The 20,780-nt window shown below is 44.0% G+C and overlaps 1 protein-coding gene across 1 annotated transcript in view; it reads left to right on the top strand.

Annotated features, from left to right (window-relative positions):
• The window catches only part of KIAA0825, a 735,478-nt gene that overhangs the window by 328,466 nt on the left and 386,232 nt on the right, over positions 1-20,780 (top strand). Inside the window, exons 17-18 of the mRNA XM_082247736.1 lie at positions 11,788-11,947; positions 14,332-14,487. Coding sequence (XP_082103862.1) covers positions 11,788-11,947; positions 14,332-14,487 — 316 coding nt within the window. The remainder of the gene's footprint in view (positions 1-11,787; positions 11,948-14,331; positions 14,488-20,780) is intronic.

The following is a 20,780-nucleotide window of genomic DNA, read 5'->3' as shown; positions in this document are numbered from 1 at the left end:
AGTGCCTCAGTGTCTTTTTCTACTACTGTGATGCGTTTTTGATACTTCTCCATGAGGAGTTTCATCATCACCTTTGTGCATAGTTGTAAATAATTTTCCAAACGTTCCCTAAAAAGATTATCAAATTTGGATTCCTCAAGCCAAAGTAATTTATATCTTCTCTGATTTAATGTTCAAAACTATTTATGTGCCAGAAAAGAGCTATTTTCTGTTCAACTAGTTTCCTTAGTTGGGAAAATATAGATATCATTTCTGATTCATGTGCTTCCCTTTTGCCTTATTCCCTATACTTCGTCATCATTGCTTCAAATTCATCGTCTTTGAACATGATGGCACCTAATTTCAACCACAAAACAATGTTATTATATTCTATCTGCGCAAACTTATCATTAATAGTGTATATGTAGTTTCACTAGTGGTTCTGATATTATGGGAAGTTGAAGCAGGGAAATGGGTATTTGTTACCCTGTATTTACCAGAAACAAATTTCTTTCACCTATATATCAGACCCTAATGTTGGCTGCCATCATCCCTATCATATAAGAAGAAAGGAAAAAATTCCCCCTATGTGTGTGGGACTTTCAAACTGCAGCTCAAACATCAATGTAAATATAACATGAAATGTTTATTGATGTATAAAAATATATGTGCATATATACATAACAGAAAACGTCTAAAAAAATATCTCACAGCCAGTTACATACTGTATGTGATCACAAAGAGATAAGATTATTCTCCAAAACACCTGACCTGTTTGAGGACTGTGCCTTTCTTGAGGGGTAATATAGAGGAGATAAGATGGTCCAAAAGGAAAAACATTGTAAGATGTGTATTACACTGGCCAATTTCCTGGTTGAATGTCCAAATGGACTATACGCATCATCAAAGTGTGCTTACAAACAAAAGGCTATGTAGACAAGATTTAAAATAGGAGTCAGCGCTTCACAACCATCGGCAGGCACCAAGGGACCCAGGGACTGGGCCAGCTCAAAATTACACTCGGAGGTCCCCACATACTGTGGGTTACCAATGTTCCTCTGCCCACCCTAGGGGAATGTAATATAAAAGATAGTAAACTGCTGTATGATAGATCCATAGGAATCCCCTCGGTGCCCCCCATATATATTTGTGTCTTATCATCTATTCCAAATTCGGATTTCATAATAATTATAATTACCTGAATATTTGGCATATAATCGTAGGCTACATTTGTGCCAAATATTCAGGTAATTATACTTATTATGAAATCCGAACTTGGAATAGATGATCAGACACAGATATATGGGGGGACACCAAGGGGATTTATCACGTACCTGAGGGTGAGCCTGAATGGTGAGGAAGGCCTCTCTTACGCCTCTGACTCGGGGCCCCTGATAGTGCAGACAGGAGGCGCCGGAGTGTAGAGTAGCACGAGTGCCTGATGTAACTGGAGGCAGGCTGATGTCCACAGACAGGGATAGCCGGGTAGGTCCAGAGAATAAGCAGGTATGCAGGCAACTAGTGCTGGTGGCAGGAGCGTAGTGAGACAAGCCGGGTCAGAAGCCAAACAGTCATACAGGAACCAGAAGGAGCAGACTGGAGCGGAGGTCAAGGGACAAGCCGGGGTCAGTGCAGGCGGAGAGCAGAGGATAGTCAGGACAAACCGGGTCTGGTACTGGTAAGCAGGATACAGGTTAGCAGGTTCAGGTCAACAAGGCTGAAGACAAAGCAGCACTGGAGCTAAGCAAAGGCTGGGTTTAAAAAGCCCATTTGGCGCCAGCATCTGTCACGTTGCGTGCTCGCTTTCATTCGCGCATGCGCATTCGCCAAGTCCCGGCGGGTTTTGACAGAGACACAACTTTGAACAGCAAGCCTCTTCTTACAGGATTCCTATAGATCTATCATACAGCAGTTTTTTTTATTACATTCCCCTAGGGTGAGCAGAGGAACATCGGTAACCCACGGTGTGAGGGGACCTCCGTGGGTATCTGCCGATGGTTGCGAAGCGCTGACTCCTTCAATTTTAAATCTTGTCTACATAGCCTTTTGTTTGTTAACACATTTTAATGGCTCGTCTAGTCCATTCAGACATTCAACCAGGAAATTTGCCAGTGTAAAACACATTTTACAATGTTTTTCTTTATATTATATGTATATTTTCTGTTCTAGAGAAATACCTTTTGAACCATCCTATCTCCTCTATATTACCCCTTAAAAAAGGAACGGTGCTGAAACGTGTTGGATGTTTTGGAGAATAATCTTATCTCTTTGTGATCACATATGTAAATGGCTTTGAGATGTGTTTTTAGAAGTTTTCTGTTATGTATATGTAAAAATATATTTTTACACATCAATAAACCTTTGATTTTATAATTACATTAATGTTTGAGCTGCCGTTTTTGAAAGTCCCACACACATAGGGGGAATTTTTTCCTTTCTTCTTATATGATAGGAATGTTGGCAGCCAACATCAGGTTCTGATATGTAGGGGAAAGGAATTTGTTTCTGGTAAATACAGGGTAGCAAATACCCATTCCCTGCTTCAACTTCCCATAATATCAGAACCACTAATGAAACTACATAGATACTAATAGTGATAAGTTTGCTAAGATAGAATATAATAACATTGTTTTGTGGTTGAAATTAGGTACCATCAGGTTCAAAGGCAAGGAATGTAAAGCAATGCCAATGAAGTATAGGGAATAAGGCAAAAGGGAAGCACATGCATCAGAAATGATCTCTATGTTTTCCCAACTAAGGAAACTAGTTGAAAAGAAAATAGCTCTTTTCTGGCACATAGATAGTTTTGAACATTACATCAGAGAAGATATAAATCCCTTTGGCTTGAGAATCCAAATTTTTCCCACACTGGATAGTATTAATGATCTTTTTAAGAAACGTTGGGAAAATAATTTACAACAATGCACAAAGGTGATGATGAAACTCCTCATGGAGGAGTATCAAAAACGCATCACAGTAGAAGAAAAAGACACTGAGGCACTATATACCAAACTTGAAAATTTTAAGGAATCTCCAAACTATAAAAGTCAAGAGGAAAACATCAAACCTCATCTGGATCAAATAGTAAAGGAGATTGCAATCACCAAAGAGAAAAAACATTTTGGAGGGATAAAACAACTTTTCGGGAAGGAAAAGCCTACCGGTGGCAACAAAAAAACACACAGACACGACACACAAGAAATATCACATATCACGGATTGCACTATGTCTGCACAATCTTCTCAATATTTGGTGGGGGCTACTGGCACTCAATACTCGGGTAACTCACGTGGTGGCCCCTATGGGCAAAGCAGGATCACCCCCGGAAGTGAACTCACACATAGAATCTACTTCTGAAATAGAGAATAAAGACAATATCACAGACAGTTTTTTTTAGAATTGACTCACAATGCACAACACAGCAGCAGGCAAGTTAGATGATCAATTGAACATCATAAACTTGTCCGACTACATACTTTCCCCTGAGGTGGTCCAACTACTACGAAAAGGTCTAGCATTCTGTCCAGAGTCGCATCTGGACAAATTTGAGATTGAAAAGGATCTACAACTTTTCGCTAGAAAATTGTTACTCCAAAGTTTACATGCTAAACATGCACAACAAAATCACATAAAATCAGAAGAGAACAAAGCGCTGGGTAACCTTATAGCACTTCTAGAGGAACAAGATAACAGCGATCTTATTCATCGCATAGATATTGAATCCTTATTGGAACAACAAATTTCTAAAGAAAGCAAAAACTTATCAAAAGAATCCACCTTAAAGAAAAAATCTGATAAATTCCCTTCTGCCAACCTCAACCCAAACTTGGGGGCCTTCCTGACGATGACAATAAAACACATTTAGGAAAATGAGGCCGGGACTCCATCAAAACAGTTTATCACCAGTTGAAAAACAGGCATTAGATTCCCTTAAAAATCAACACCAACTCACCATAAAACCAGCGGATAAGGGAGGCAACATTGTTGTGATAACCAATGGCTAGTATAGAACAATGTATGCTAAAATTCTCAACAACAAAGATTGGTAACGGGTGGTGCCAAGATCAATAATTCACAAGTTTGACCAAAAGTTCTGTGCTTTGGTGGATGAGGCATTTCTCAACAATGTTTTAAGTAAACAAACATGGGAGTTTATACAAACCACCCACCCCAAAACCCCGACTTTTTATAGATACCCTTAAAAATCAACACCAACTCACCATAAAACCATTGGATAAGGGAGGCAACATTGTTCTGATGACCAATGGCCAGTATAGAACAATGTATGCTAAAATTCTCAACAACAAAGATTGGTAACGGGTGGTGCTAAGATCAATAATTGACAAGTTTGACCAAAAGTTCTATGCTTTGGTGGATGAGGCATTTCTCAACAATGTTTTAAGTAAACAAACATGTGAGTTTATACAAACCACCCATCCTAAAACCCTGACTTTTTATAGTCTACACAAAGTCCACAAGCACATAAAAAATCCACCAGGGACACTCATCGTATCAGGTTGGGGTCGTATTACAGAAAATGTAAGTACGTTTTTCATAAATAAATTAAGACCACTGGTGTGAAACCTTCCACCATACACTAGGGACACAGTACATTTATTACAAAATCTGGAAGGAATGTGTGTCCGGGAGGGGGGGGGGCATCTCAGTAGTCAGACACTTCCTGTCTCAAACTCCGGAAACACACCAGGAAATACAGGAGTTTCTTTTGATGGGTCTACAGCACATCCTCACACACAATGCGTAGCGATGGGGACCTGCTGTGCTCCATCCTACACCAATCTGTACCTGGGGGGAATGGGAGAGATCCTTTTTGGCCGATTAAAAAGGAACCCGACTTACAGACAACATCTTGACCTGGTTTTGTTTCATAGATGATGTCTTTATGATCTGGAATGGGTCAATAGAATCCCTGGATGAATGCATCAGGGAAATGAATGAGAACACTTTTAATTTAAAATGTGCAATGTCCGCAAACCCAGAAAGAATTATGTTTCTGGACGTCAACATTATTAAAGACCAGGAGGGGACCTTTCCAGCACCTTATATCGCAAAGAAACGGCAGGCAACATGATATTGCACGCCAATAGCTTCCATCCCAAACCCCTGATATGGTCTATGCCTTATAACCAGTACTTTCGTATTCGTCAAAATTGTTCAGACGATACAAGTTTTTGCACAGAGGCAGCTGGCTTGAGGGATAGACTGTTGCAGATAGGATACTCAAGAACATGTCTCAAAAAAGCTTACAAAAGAGCCTGCAGACAGACCAGACAGGATCTATTACTGGGTAAGAAAAGGGACATGGAGACTAATAAACAAAACTTAATATGGATTATTACGAAATATACGACACAAGACGATAAGGTTAAAAAACCATAGCAAAGCATTGGCACATACTACAGATAGATCCCACCTTATGTCCATTCATTATGGCGTCCCCTTCCATCACCTATAGAAAAACAAGGTCACTGAGGGATTGTCTGGTCCACAGTGAATACACGGGAGAGTTTAGACAAGATCCATGTAAACGTCCGGGGACATTCACATGTGGGGGGTGCTCATGCTGCTAAAACATGAATGTAGATAAAAACATTTGACTCCCCGATGGCAGGAAATATAGACTATTGCACTTTACCAATTGCAAAACTTTGCACTTTACCAATTGCAAAACAGCCAGGGTGATTTACATGTTGACATGTCCCTGCGGCTGTTTTTATATAGGGAAAACAAAACTTGAATTTGGCAAACGTGCCAATTGATATATAACAAGTATGAGAACTTGTAACTCGGATCTCCCCTTGGGAAGACATGCAGGGGATGTTCATGGGGGCATTTTCCCCAGTATCGAGTTTCTTAATCTGGATTGGGTACATCCCAGTAGCAGGAGAGTGGATTGGAACAAAACTCTGTTACAGCGTGAAACACGCTGGATAGTGTCTTTGAAAGCCACTTTGTCTCCAGGGCTTAACAATGCAGTCAGTTATCGCCCATTCTTGGAAGTCTTTGCATCAGGAGAGTGGGAGAAATAGGTACATCAATACTGCAATTTAACCTCGGATTAGTACCACAAGAGAGAGAAATTTATTTGGATTTTTTCCCCCCCCCGGTCTAGTGTTTGCCCCTTGTCTGATTTTCCCCGTTCCCCCTTAGGTCCTCTGCTTTATGTGTGTCTCTAGCCAATATAATCATGGTTGATGTATAACCTAGAATAGGATGAGAAAATCCTTTTTTTTTTCGTCTTCCCTCCCTCTCTTCTCTGTTTATAGTACTACCAGTACCACAATATGATGCCATATAGATTTTTCTTTTTATCTTTATTTTTCCTATTATTGTGATCATTTCTGCCTATGGATTCGACATTTTTGTCTTCCCTAACTGTGAAGGAGTTCTTCTCTTCGCCACTGGAGGGCGGGCTTCTTTGGATGGGATACCTCTCATAGGCGGGCTGACACTTAATCCCACCCGGCGCATGGGGGGGCTCTTGCTCTGAGTTCTGCAGAGCCCACCCAGTAGCAGTCCATGACCGTTGCCTTCTGCTCCTCCATGTCCTGGGGGGATTACGTGGCGGTGATTTCGGCCTACAACTAGCTCCGGTATCATACAGCAGTTTACTATTCTTTATATTAAATTCCCCTAGGATGGGCAAATGAACATCGGTAACCCACAGTGCGTGGGGACCTCCGTGGGTCATTTTGAGCCGACCCAGTCCCTGGATCGCTGGGTCCCTTGGTGCCTGCCGATGGTTGCGAAGCGCTGACTCCTTCTATTTTAAATCTTGTCTACATAGCCTTTTGTTTGTAAGCACACTTTTATGGTACGTAAAGTCTATTCGGACATTCAACTGGGAAATTTGCCAGTGTAATACACATCTTACAATGTTTTTCTATATGTATATTGCAATGTTTGGGGAATCAGCTGGATCGCAGGACACAGGCGTTGCAACCAAAGAAATGTTTATTAACTTAAACAGGCTTCATAGCAGCAAAAAAAACACAACAAGAAAAAACAGTCTCACCGACTTGAAGAGTTCAGAGCTGCGTTTGCAGTCAAACAGTCCCAACTTTTAAAGAGGGTAACCTTCCCTGGCAACAGGTTCCCAGTCAGCACACTGACATGCACCCTCTCAGCTGTACAAAAGTTAACCATCTACCATCCACAGTCTCCTCTATACTCCACCACACCCAATCTACAACTTCCTGTCCTTCTTAAACCCACTTCCTCTGATCAATGAGTTAACCCCTTTTGCTCCCTTAAAGGGACCAGAGCCCAAACAGAGGGGAAATATAGCGTCCTTCAAGGACCCACCCTCGACGACCTGTACAATATGTACAAATATATTTTTCTACATCAATAAACATTTGATGTCATATTTACATTGATGCCGTTTAAAAGTCCCACACACATAGGGGGAATTATTTCCTTTCTTCTTATGTCAATATGGAGTCCTCCGTCAGTCTAAACAATCCCACATGGGAGTATCCTTTCTCACTTTTTAGTTTGTATTGGTAATCACTTCCCAACTCAACCTCCACATGGCACTGTTGTATCATACATGCCATAGGTCATATATGTCAATGGGTCAAGCTTTTTGTGACCTTGGTTTAAGAATTTTTCTCATTTTTTTTTAAAACAGCCTGTGTAAACGTTTGCATTTTTGTGTCCAAGCAAACACTGATATCTGCTTCTAAAACACACAAACAAATTTTTCAATGCTAGGGCTCTTTCACACGGGCGGTCCGATCAAATCCGCCTGTCAGTTTTTTAGGCGGATCTGATCGGATGCCCCATTCAGCCCTATGGAGCAGCGGATGTCAGCGGTGACATGTCCGCTGACACCCGCTGCCATCCGCATCCGATCTTGTCCGTGAAAACCGGACGGATGGAAATCCTATTTTCCATCCGTCCTGGGGATCGGATGAGAGCGGACAGGCGGTCCACTCTCATCCGATTCCCCACAGAGAGCAGCGTGGGCTGTGACACCTCCCTCTCCGCACTGCAAGCGGAAACGGAGCTGTCACCCGCCGGCTCAGCGGGGATCGCGGATCGATCCCCGCTGAGCAGCACGGATCCGCCTACGGAGGCGGACCGTGTGAAAGAGCCCTAAGTCTGAGAAAAATTTGAAAACAGATTTCAATCCATGTATGGGTGGGCTGTCCAGAAGTCAGTCTCTCAATCGACTTCTGTACAGTCAGCCTGTTGGAAAAATGTCACTCGATCAGTGGCTATAGACAGTGGTGCTGGTAAGTTTATTCTTACAGCAGGGAAGCCTCCCTGATGTCAGAATGCAATAAATAAGTGGAATAATAAAAAGGATTCTTCCCTCCACATTGAATGTGCGGATGGGGAATTGAGGCATTTTCTTCAACCAGCTAGTTGAACGAAAGAAAATGAATCATGTATGGGCTGCCTAAGGGTACTACAAAGTTTTAAATGTTCCTGTATTTGAGACCGCACATGATACTTTTGGTTTTGGTCTTGGTTTTCATGGTTTCTCACTCAATTATATTCCAGTTATTTGGGCTTTGTTCTAATATTTTGCACTTATTCCTGAGAACTATCTGTGATTAGGTCTCTCATTTCATTTGTCTTCAGCAAGTTGATACCTTACCAATTGATGTTGTTACATTATGCCCATTTCAATACAAAAAAAAACTATTTTACATTAAAAAAAAAAACATTAGGGAGAGTAATGCCCTTACAAAATGTGTTTGATTATACAATAAATAAAGCTTGTCTGATAGAGGCACCCTGATCTACAATAAACACTTTATATTTTAGTGGCAAATTTAGAACAGACACACACTTCAGTGTACCCTGGAGCACCTGAATATACCTTTCCATGCAAGTGATATCTGATTGGAAAGCAATGTGGGAAAGTCAGTGGCAATCAATGCACATGCTGATTAAATCTAAAACGAGCCTTATCTCCAAGTAATCTGCATGTAAATGGGAAAAACCTTAAAGAGATACAGTGTCTATGAAAAGCCCAACCCTCCCCATTGACCCATTAATATAATGCTAGTACTCCACTGCTATTCCTTCTATTGCCTCAGCTGGTACAAAATACCCATGGCTTCAGGGTATTTAGAGCATACGATCTCTTCCTGTGTGTCAGTTCATGTTTCTAGCAGGCAATCTCTATGCCTGGTCACACAATGGAGGGAGCAATGTCACTGCACCTTGTAGGCTGAAACACTGGGTATTTTGGTTCCAGCTGTGAAGGCAGAAGGGTCGCTAGTGCGATGAATATCAGTGGGTCAGAGTGAGGGGCTTAATAACACAAGGTTACTGGTCACAAAGCCCTAAATGGTAAAGTGACAATGATCCCTCGTTCACACTGGTGCAATTTGTCATGAGATTTCACAGTTCCAAATCGCATGACAAGTCGCACCTCATTGCTGGCAATGAAACCGTTCAAATTGCCCTGATTCGTGTAGCAGCAACTTTGAAATAGGTTCCTGCGCTGCTTTTTCCGATTTCATTACGACTTGCTTAGACTTTTTTTACCCAATTGCCCTCCGGAAAATGTACTCCCTTTTTGACGAGGCCAGTTTTTTGCGATACAGCACTGCGGTACTTTAACTGACAAATGCGCAGTGGTGCGATGCCGTTCCTAAATAAAATGTATGTCCTTTTTTTTCCACAAATAGAGCTTTCTTTTGGTGGTATTTGATTACATTTGCATTTTTTTTTATTCTTTGCGCTATAAACAAAAAAAAGACCAAGAGCCAATTTTGAAAAAAAAAAAACCCAATATTTTTTACACTCTGCTATAAAACACATCCAATAAAAAAATTGAAAAACATCAAATTTGTTCATCAATTTAGGCCATTGTGTATTCTGCTACATATTTTTGGTAAAAATACCAAAAAGCGTATATATTGATTGGTTTGCTCAAAAGTTATAGCATCTACAAACTATTGGATATTTTTTTTTTTTTTTTACTAGTAATGGCGGCGATCAGTGACTTCTAGCACAAAGTGCAGTATTGTGGCGGCCAGTCGGGCACGAACTGACACTTTTGGGGATTATTGACACTAATACAGTGCTAAAACAATATGCATTATCACTGTACTAGTGACACTGGCTGGGAAGGGGTTAACATCAGGGGTGATCAAAGGGTTAACTGTGCACCTAGGTAGGAAGTTTGTGTACTGTGGGAGGTGCTTGTACTAGGGTAAGACAGGATCCAGGCCTTCCCCACTGACAGAACAGCGATCTGCCTTGTTTACATAGGCAGACCGTTGTTCTCCTTCTGTACTGAAGGATCTGCGCGTCCTGGCGGATATGGAGTCCGCGGTACCTGCCTATCAGCTCCCACTGATTATAATCAGAGTGAGAGCGGGGCTACCAGCGGTGCACAGGTGCACCCCCTATCCAGAAGTGCCGGATCACGTACTAAGTATGTGATCCGGTGCAGCAGTGCCACTTTGCTGTACATGTAAGTTATATGGTCGGCAAGTGCTTAAATGAAGTCGCAAGCCTCAATCAAATTGGAGGTGCAAATAGCACTGATCTGCGGCTTTGAAATCACGCTGAAGTAGCATGATTTCAAAGCCGCACTGGTGTGAAACAGAACTGACTCTTTACAGTAGATGTAAACCCTAACTGGATTACAATTACTTGAAGCTTTAGTGATTGGGTTTACATCTAACTTAACCATTCTATGGTTATTAATAAACATACAGCTGTTATCTAAGCATAATGAGGCTAATGACAATGGTGGTATTGATGACAGCCATAGCATAAGGCTCCTTTCACATGGTCCGCTCTCCGGTGCGGACAAGTCTCTGCTCAGCGGGGATCGATCCGCTGATCCCCGCTGAGCAGGCAGGTGACCGCTCCCTCTCCGCACACAGTGTCAGTGCCCCGCTGCTCTCTATGGGGGAATCGGGTGAGAGCGGACCGCCTGTCCACTCTCTTCCGATCCCATCCCCTGGACGAATGGAAAATAGGGTTTCCATCTGTCCGGATTTCACAGACAGGATCGGATGCGGATGGCAGCGGGTGTCAGCGGACATGTCTCCGCTGACATCCGCTGCCCTATAGGGATGCATGGAGGATCAGATCCGCCTAAAAACTGACAGGCGGATCTGTTCGGATCGTTCGTGTAAAAGGAGCCTAGTCTTTAAATTTTATAATATTTCAAGCACCAAAACTAAAGCTAAGAAAAACTGTTTGTCACCCTAATGCTTTGATTAACTTTATGTCCTCTCCAAACATTACTTCCATGTAATTATTCTGCATATTTATCCAGTGTCCTCTGACTTTCTCATTGTATCTTCAGCGTAAATAGTGAAATTCAACAGCTAAGCAGATAAGAGCAAGGGAAAACTATTTCTAAAGCAATCATGCAGAATAAGCCAGAATGTATTAATTTGTTATTTTTAAAGTTGCTAACCTTTTGACTTTAATTTGTTTTTTTTTCTTTCCTTCTCCACAAAACAATAGGCAGGTATGTTAAGGATTACAAAATATCAAGATTGGCTATCATATAATAAAAAACTAAAATTGTTACCTTGCAGATGGACTCTAAAAATATTTGACTTGACAAAATAGCTTGCTTTACTGATAATCATAGTAATTTTCCTGGGGCCCAAAAACCTGTAATAATATAGATTGGAATTTTAGAAATTGAATGTGCAATGAAAATGTGTGTGCGGACTCTGCTGGACAGGTGCCCATGCCAGGGGCAATGCAGTTCAAGAAGGCACTAAAAGGATTTTATTGTGAATATTATTGTTTCAGAAATATCTAATGCCATACTCTTTTTTTTCCTTTTTCCAGTGACTTTGCAATGCAAGAAGACAGTTCAACAGAAGAAGTTCAAGGCAACAGGATCAATTTGACTGAGCAGAAAATAAATATGATGGTACTGGATATCTGCCACAAACCAGGTGGCAGCGAGTACCTGAGGCAAATTCATCACATCATCCAGCTCAATGAGGTAGGGAAACTGCCTTTTTGCCGAGCAATTAGGTGTGTATTGGGTTGAAGCAGAGTATGCTGGCAGCTAAGCGTTCGTCAAAGACATAGTAATACTTTTTAAAGTCAATGGCAGACCTATTATTGCAGTAGAATTCTGCATATTTACATTGCAGTGGGGTTTGTTTACCAAAGGGATATTGCATTAACATTTTTTGTATGGAATATACATGATGGTACATACTCTATACTTCCTTTTTTGTTTGTTGAAATCAAAAGTGTGTGTGCATGTGTAGATAAATATATAGTTAAACTGTATATACACACAAACACACGTTGCAGTGTACAAGTGTGTCCAAGGTAGAAGAGCATATAAAAACAGCATACATAATCTTCAGTTGGAGTAGTCAGTGCATGTAGACTGGTATTTTTATGGAAACCATTTTAACTTACTTGAGATAGATTGATCGTATTAAAAAGTCATTTTGCTGAAAGAAAATGAAAAAGTAAATATAGATAGCAAGTAAAATCAGTTAGTCATATCTAAGAAGCATTGTAACTATTCTAAAATCAGAAAATCCATGCAGTTTACCTTTAATCTTAGTCTAGGTTGGTTTATTGCATCAAGCTTTAGCAAGCTTTTTATATTGCTTCTACAATTAAAGTTTATTACTATATGTTCCTGTATTGCAGTGGTCTGTTAACATGTGGCCCTGTGGTCGGAAGTGGTCCTTTGCTTGCCTTTATCTGGCTCTTGGAGCACTATTCCACCAATTAACACCAATGATGGAGCACCATTTTCCCTACTTACACCATCATTGGGGCACAACTATTCTCATTGATATTAACAATGGGGCACTATTCCTTCTATTGAAACCAATGATGGAGAACTGATGTTGGGGCATTTTTTACATCTCACTGGCCACAGTCCGGCCCCCCCAAAGCCTGAAGGACAGTAATCTGGCCCTTTGCTTAGAAAGTTTGGAGACCCGTGCTGTATTGAGTAACTGCCCTCTTATGATTTATTGTGTTTGGCAGAGGATGCAGTGGGAATAGATAAAGGGTGTCGCATGGAACCATGGAATCACATGAGCATGCATTTGCACAGGCTCATGTTCTGGACTAGCCAAAATATTAAGGCCAACAATCCTTCTTTATTTGCCAGCAGGGAAACATGAATCTTTGGAGGAAAGAGAGATCCTACAGGGAGAGATCCTGTGTACCTTCAATAGAACATTTTCATGTATGACTGTAGTAGAGCTTGAGTACATATGTTCGCAGTACAATGTGCTAAGTATCTACTAACACCTGCATGGAACTCAGCCCAAACAAGACCTTTTTAGGAAGATATTAGGGAATATGGATCCCTACCCTAAAACTGCAAATAGTTTCTATTTCCAGATTTCTCTTATGTCTTTCTAAAGGAAAAAAACCCATATATTCATATTCCACTTTATACAAAAGAGAAAGCCAGGCACAAAGGAGCTGTGCCACTGGAGTATACAGCTGCTGACAGGTCGCTGCTGACCCCAACTCAAAACCAGTGACAACAATAAAAAGGGATAAAAACGCTGTGCCTGAACATAATAAAAACGCCATCATCTGGAATATACAGTTCCATTTTGGGCACCAGTTCTCAAAAAGGATATTGGGGAACTGGAGAAAGTGCAGTGAAGGGCAACCAAACTGTTAAGAGGCATGGAGGAGTTCAGCTATAAGGAAAGATTAGAGGAACTGAATTTATTCTCTTTTGAGATGAGGAGATTAGGGGGCAAATAATCAACATGTATAAATATATATATAAGGGGTCCACTTGATGTTGAGTTATTCACTTTAAGGTCATCACAGAGGACAAAGAGGCACTCTTTACGTCTAGAGGAAAAGAGATTTTGTCTCCAAATACAGAAAGGTTTCTTTACAGTAAGAGCTGTGAAAATGTGGAATAGACTCCCTCCAGAGGTGGTTCTGGCCAGCTCAGCAGATTGCTTTAAAAAAGGCCTGCATTCTTTCCTAGGTGTACATAATATAACTGGGTACTAATGTTATTAGGTGAAGTTTCAGGGAATATCCGATTGCTTCTCGAGGGATCAGGAAGGAATTTTTTCCCCTGCTGTAACAAATTGGATAAAGATTTTTTGGGGGTTTTCGCCTTCCTCTGGATCAACTGCGGGTATAGGATTGTGTATATGGGATTGTATGGTTGTGTTTTCTCTACTGTTTTTTTATTGGTTGAGCTGGAATTTTTTCAACCTTACTAACCATGTAACTATGCATATGGAAAAGACATAATTCATCCTGAACACCATATCATAAATATTAATGTTGTCTTTATGAAGTAAAGATGCTGTTGCTAATAATGGACGTTGTTTTGTGCTAATACCTCTGCTATGCCGCTTTGCATGTTAGGTTTACCTGAATGAGGCATTGTCTTCCCAACATTCTGAGCATGCAGAAGCACATTCAGAAGCATTTCATTTGACCTTCACCAGTGCAGAAGACCAGTTTTCATCTTTCAACCCTCTGCATACATTCACACTACCTGGTTTAAATGCTGAGAGTGAGGTAAGAAACTTAATAGCAAGATATGTTCTGGTAATTATTATAATAGATGCATCTAGGAACTGCTGAAAGACCATGAAAGTCTCAATAAATGGGATTGAATTTTGATTATTTTAAAGATCCCATTAATAATAAATTATTGTGTTTTTCTTTTTGATATTGATGTGTTTACAGTTGTATGGATTAACAGCATTTTGTTTTATGAATTTTTAACTTGGCGCAGTTTCCATATGTATACACTGTATGGGATATAAATATCTAAGTTTTCACGTAAAGTGACTATACACTAATTGGGAGCGTCATGTCTCTGTTAAGACCAGATGATGACTGCTGTGGCGTGCTGCACCTATAGCAGACATCTTTCAGGGGTGCTTCATGTGCATGCACTGGTATTCAGGTTCTCTAGGACTGTTTGTTTTGGGCAATCAGATGCTGAAAACGACTTTAAGTGATAGCTCATTGCAGGACTTTGTTTCTCAGGGAATAAGTACAGGAATTGCCCCTTTCAAGTAACCCCTTGTCTCCACCTGCTACCCACCTTCAAGCACTGTCTCTTGATTCCTTACCCTATCCACCTTCCAGTACCACCCCTTTTAGAGAATACAGAACCAAGCATCATTTTGTGGTGTTAGCTAATTAGTGTGGAATGATGAGCTGTAAAACATATCCCCTGCAGCCAGCAACAATACACTTCCCTTTCAACAATAGTCCCCCCCCCCCAGCAACAACAGACCCCCACAACAAAGTACCACCCAAGCAACAATAGATACACTCTAGCTTTAATAGACTCCGCCAGCAGCAACCGATCTCCTAGCAGCCAGTACCATCCAGCTGCCAACAACAACAGACCCCTCCCTCAACAGTAGACCCTTTACAGCAACAACCCCCCCTGCAACAATAGATCCTCCAGCAGCCAGCATTAATAGACCCTCTAGCACACCTAAGCACCCCTTCCCATTAGATTGAAAGCTCTAACTAGCAGGGCCCTCTGATACCTCCTGTATTGTATTGTATTGTAACTGTACTGTCTGTCCTCATGTTGTAATGCACTGTGCAAACTGTTGGCGCTATATAAATCCTGTAAAATAATAATAATCACATGCATTCAGTGCTGGAGGGGAGGTGCTGGAACTGCATTCCCCTGCATTCCTGCTGATAAAATCCCTGACTCATCGGTTAAAAATTCCCCAGTCCCTTGGTGACACAGAGAGCCATAGAGTGTAATTGTGGCGTAGAAGCTAAGACTAGTCACATCTTGGTTGAAACCTAGACTTCCTCTGTGGTCTGGCAAAGGACATGGTCATCTTGGAAAAAGCATTCGTGTTTACTGTACTAGTAAGTTATGCTCACCTAATTCTAGCATTTGCATCTAAGTTCAGAGTTCCACTCTCAAGTGGCCAGAGTTTATGACTCTCGGGAGTGACAGGTAATTTGGTAATTTGCTAAATAGAGTCAACACCTTAACACCTAATATTATGTTGAAATATTGAATCCCTAAAGTTGAAATTTAGTCAGTAAATGATGCCATGATAGATCACTTCAGGCTGGCCCCTTTTGCAGTTATAGCTATGTAAAACATTAAAAATAAGTGTCTATACTGTTTGAGATCCATTAATGCAATGTCTCATCCTGCACATGCCCAGTTGCTCTCCATTCTCAGCACTGTGCCTAAAATCAGAGCAACTAGAGGCTGATCAATTGACAGCCTTAAAGTGGTTGTAACTCTAAAATGAAAAAACAAGCTTTTTCCTTTAAAGCATGATATACACCACAGTGCTTGTTCAGTGTAATTTGTCCAGTTCTAAGTTCTAAAATACCTGGCTGATCCTGCATTTTCCTTTGTCCCCCTATTTGTACTGACCACAGTAATCATGGCTGCTGATCCCAGATACCATGGTCAGTTTACGTACCTCCGTCACCCCGCTCTCTGCTGTGAGTCTCCCCCTCCCTCCCTGCCTGTCAGTTCCTAGTCTGTGTGTGAGAGCCGATCTCGAAACCTGCCCCTCCCCTCCTCTCCTGCTTCTATTTTCTGAGGCTGTAAAGACAGATTTCTAAATAACTGGCACCCCCTCTGTTGTAGTAAGAAAAATACCATGTGTCAGTTTTTTAAAATGATAATCCTAAACATCTTCTTTCATAGAGCCGCTGTGCGCTCATGTGATCTCCTTCTGCTGGCTGGCTGAAGTCAGAGGGGAATCTCAGTCCCTCCCACTGCTGTTCTTAGATCAGGGAAGAAGAGCGGATTGGAGGTCCTGTGACCGCACAGCGGCCCAATTAAAAAATGGTATTTAGAATTATAATTTCTCTTACGTCCTCCGACAGTCGCCGCCTCTTCATATTCGTCACATATGGGGTATTAGACTTTGCTCCGAAGGAGTAGCTAGGCAACAGAATATGTTAACAATAAAGCTTTAACATATCCCACCCTCAAGGGGTGGTCCCCTCAGTCAATACCCTCCTACTTCCTGCAACCATATCTCAGTTTTAATGTCTAGCTTGTCAGGAGTGGCTGGCTCTCTCTGTGCTGGGACTTTTTGTCCCAGACTCTTTCTTCTTTTTAATATTTTGTTTGAGTTTTCTCTCTACCTTTACTTAGCTGTTATTTTTGTCAGCATTAGTTAGTTCTTCGGACGAAGAGGATCATGCGGACTGGGTCTCGGGCTGATCCCCCTGGTCGCAGGTCGTGGGTCAGTGGCTTCCCAGTCTGCCATCGAGCGTTCAGCCAGGTAACGCTCCTGGCACAGTGAACGACCCATCCCTGTTCGGTGCAGGGATGATTGGTGAGGTGGCTACCTCACCGGACGCTGTGCGGTTTCTTAACCGCCATTGTGTGCGTCTTGAATTGCGACTCTCCCTGCCTCATGTGCAGCGGCTTGTTCGCCTGTGCGGGTTCCCCACGCCATGTGAGGTAAGTGTATCTGTGTGGGGACCTGTCTGTCTGGGGGGGTCTCAGTCTGGGACTGTGTAACCTGCCTTTAATCACACTGCTTGTCTCCCTATCTCTCGGCTGCATGCTGTGGGCTGCAAGGGGGGGGGGGAGCTGTATGACACTGAGTATGTCAGGCTGGGCTGTGTGAGGAGCTGTGTGCTGTGGAGCATGTTTTAATGGCATGTTGGGGCATATACAGCGATCGCTGAGGCGATCTACCATGTATCCATATAATGGGATAAAACTGTGTGTGTTTTTATGCACTGTGGAGCGCCGATTTCGGCGCCAAACGACGCCATTTTACCGGCGCCCGCTCCGGCCGCATGGTTTACATGCACGGCGGCCATTTTCTTGTAGCCTCCATAGGCTTACATAGAGCGCCCTGGCAGCATCACTTCCTCTCTCCTGGAAGCACCGATCGAGGCAGCAGCAGCAGCGGAGTCTCCTCAGGTTTTATCCTTCTATTCCTGTGTTCCATTGCCTGTTTTCAGTCTGTATATTCCCTGTGGGGGTCTCATTGTGCCTGAGTGTGTTGCGGTGGGCTGCGCTTGCCGCGCTTGCTGTAAGGGGGCAGTTAACCCTTGGTTGTCTGGCATACAGGGGCAATGGATTCTCAGGAGGGCAAGTTTCCCACAGTATTGGTGGAAAGCCAGGGGACCGCTGTTTCCCCCCCAGGGGGGGATTTAGCCTCTATTGTGGCTGGCCTTGCTGCACAGGTGCAAATGCTGGTGGCTGCTCAATCTACTAAGCGGCCCAGAGTTACTCTGTCCTCTGATTCTGAGGGTGAAGGTGATGGGGCTGTTCTGGCAGGGACCCCTCTATCGGGGTCCCGCTCCTCTCTTGATCTAGTGGGGTCTGAGGTAGAGGCTGAAGTTGAGGGGGTTGATAATTCTCCCCCTGGCTCGCCTGAAGAGCTTGCAATCATGGATGAGTTGATTGCTTCCATTAAGCAGACGCTACGTTTGCAGGACGAGGTGTGTCCCCCAGCTGCTTTGGCGGCTTATGGGACGCAGAGAAAACGCAGGACGCCGCAGGTTTTTCCCTGCAATGCTGATTTTCAGCGCGCTGTTAAGGACCAATGGCGCGATTTGCGCAAGCCTTTTGCGGTACCAAGTAAATTTAAGCTGCGTTATCCTTTCTCGCCTGCCACTGATGAACGGTGGTGTGTGCCTCCGCCAGTGGATCATGCTATTGCGGTTTTGAACAAAGCCACTGCGATCCCTGCAGAGGGATCCCCTGTTTTCCGTGATGCCACGGATAGGAGACTGGAGTCTCTTGCCCGTCATACTTATTCTGTTACGGGTTCTATGCTTAAGGCTCTGTTTGCTTCTCTCATGGCGGCCCAGGCGATCGCAAGTTGGACGCAGATGCTTAGGCGCGTCCTAGTGGCCGATTCGGCCTCGGCGGCGACCCTGGATATGGTGGATCAGATCCACCAGGGTGTCATGTATCTGTGTGATGCGGACCTGGACCTGATTCCGTTGGCTGCACGTGTGCACAGCGTGGCGGTGTTGTCTCGCCGCCTGGTTTGGTTGAAATGTTGGTCGGTGGACCAATCTTCACGTAAAACCTTGGCCAATCTGCCTTATGATGGGTCTCGCCTTTTTGGGGAGTCCCTGGATGTGTTGATTAAGGGGATTACCGGGGGTAAGAGCACTCTCTTGCCCCATTTCCCCAAGGCTAAGGGGGCTTCTGGGAAGAAGCATGCTAATTTTCGACCCCCTCAGGGGTCCTTTCGTGCCTTTCGGCCGCACTACAAGGGCAAACCGTTCAAGGGCCAGGGCTCTCAGAAGAAGCCCTGGTCTGGGAAACAGAAGTCCGGCCAATCCGGACCTGCGGCCCATAACAGTTCGGCCTGAAGGGGCGCCCTCACCCAGTTTTGGGGTGGGGGGACGCTTGCTCGGTTTTCTTCAGCCCTGGTTGGCCCGTGTGCGGGACAGATGGGTTCTGGAAATCGTTCGATCTGGTTACAAGATCGAGTTTCTCTCTCGGCCGGAGAGCAGATTTTTTCCCTCAAATCTACAACTGTCTCCAGAGCGCCTGCGGGATCTGCACCTGGCGGTGCGGGACCTGAGGGCTCAGGGAGTGGTGGTTCCGGTGCCTCATCGGGACAGATTTCGGGGGTTTTATTCCAATCTGTTCACCGTACCCAGGAAGGAGGGCAAGGTTCGTCCGATTCTGGACTTGAAAGCTCTGAACCGCTCTGTGCGGGTTCGCAAGTTCCGCATGGAATCCCTGCGCTCGGTGGTGGCTGCCCTGGTTCCGGGGGAATTCATGGCCTCCATCGATTTGAAGGATGCGTACCTTCACATCCCCATATTCGAGGGTCATCAGAGATACCTTCGATTTGCCATTGCGGAGGATCACTACCAGTTCGTGGCGTTGCCCTTTGGGCTCGCCTCGGCTCCGCGGGTCTTCACCAAGGTGCTTGCACCGGTTCTGGCATTATTGAGGGCCCAGGGCATTTCTGTCCTGGGGTATCTGGACGACATTCTGATTCGGTCTGCGACCAGTCAGGGTCTGGAGAAGGACCTGTCTGTCACGATGCAAACTCTGCAGGAGTTCGGTTGGACGATAAATGTTCCAAAGTCGACACTGAGTCCGTCGGTTCGTCTTCCCTATCTGGGAATGGTACTGGACTCGGTGCAGGCGAAGGTCTTCCTGCCGGAAGACAAACTCAGGACTCTTCAGGAGGAAGTCGGGTCCCTCAGGGACGTTCCACAGTCGTCTCTGCGGACGTGTATGAGATGTCTGGGGTTGATGGTCTCGGCCTTCGAGGCGATTCCTTTCGCGCAGTTTCACACGCGGGGTCTCCAGGCGGAGATCCTGTCCAAGTGGGACGGGCGACCTCAATCTCTGGATCTTCAGATCTCGTTGAGTCATCGCACCAGGGAAAACCTTCTGTGGTGGCTCCAGTCCCCGTTGGTGTCCGGGGGCAAGTCGTTTCGTCCGATCTCGTGGACGATAATCACCACGGATGCCAGCCTGTCGGGCTGGGGTGGTGTTCTGGGCGCTCTGTCTGCCCAGGGGACCTGGTCGGAGGGGGAGTCTTCCCTCCCGATCAACATTCTGGAATTGCGTGCGATAAGGCTCTGTCTTCATCGCTGGACGGACCGGCTGCAGGGCTGCCCGGTTCGGGTACAGACGGACAATGCCACGGCGGTGGCCTACATCAACCACCAAGGGGGCACCAGGAGTGCCCGAGCGGCTCGAGAAGTAGCCGACATTCTGTCTTGGGCCGAGACTCATGTCCCGGCGATAACGGCGGTTCACATTCCGGGAGTGGAGAACTGGCAGGCGGACTATCTGAGTCGCCAGACCCTGGATCAGGGGGAATGGTCTCTCCACCCGGCTGTCTTCCAGATGT

The sequence above is a fragment of the Pelophylax lessonae genome (assembly GCF_965119305.1).
Source record: "Pelophylax lessonae genome assembly, chromosome: 1".
In the NCBI taxonomy this organism is placed as follows: Eukaryota; Metazoa; Chordata; class Amphibia; order Anura; family Ranidae; genus Pelophylax; species Pelophylax lessonae.
This window is presented reverse-complemented; position numbering and strand designations above follow the sequence as displayed.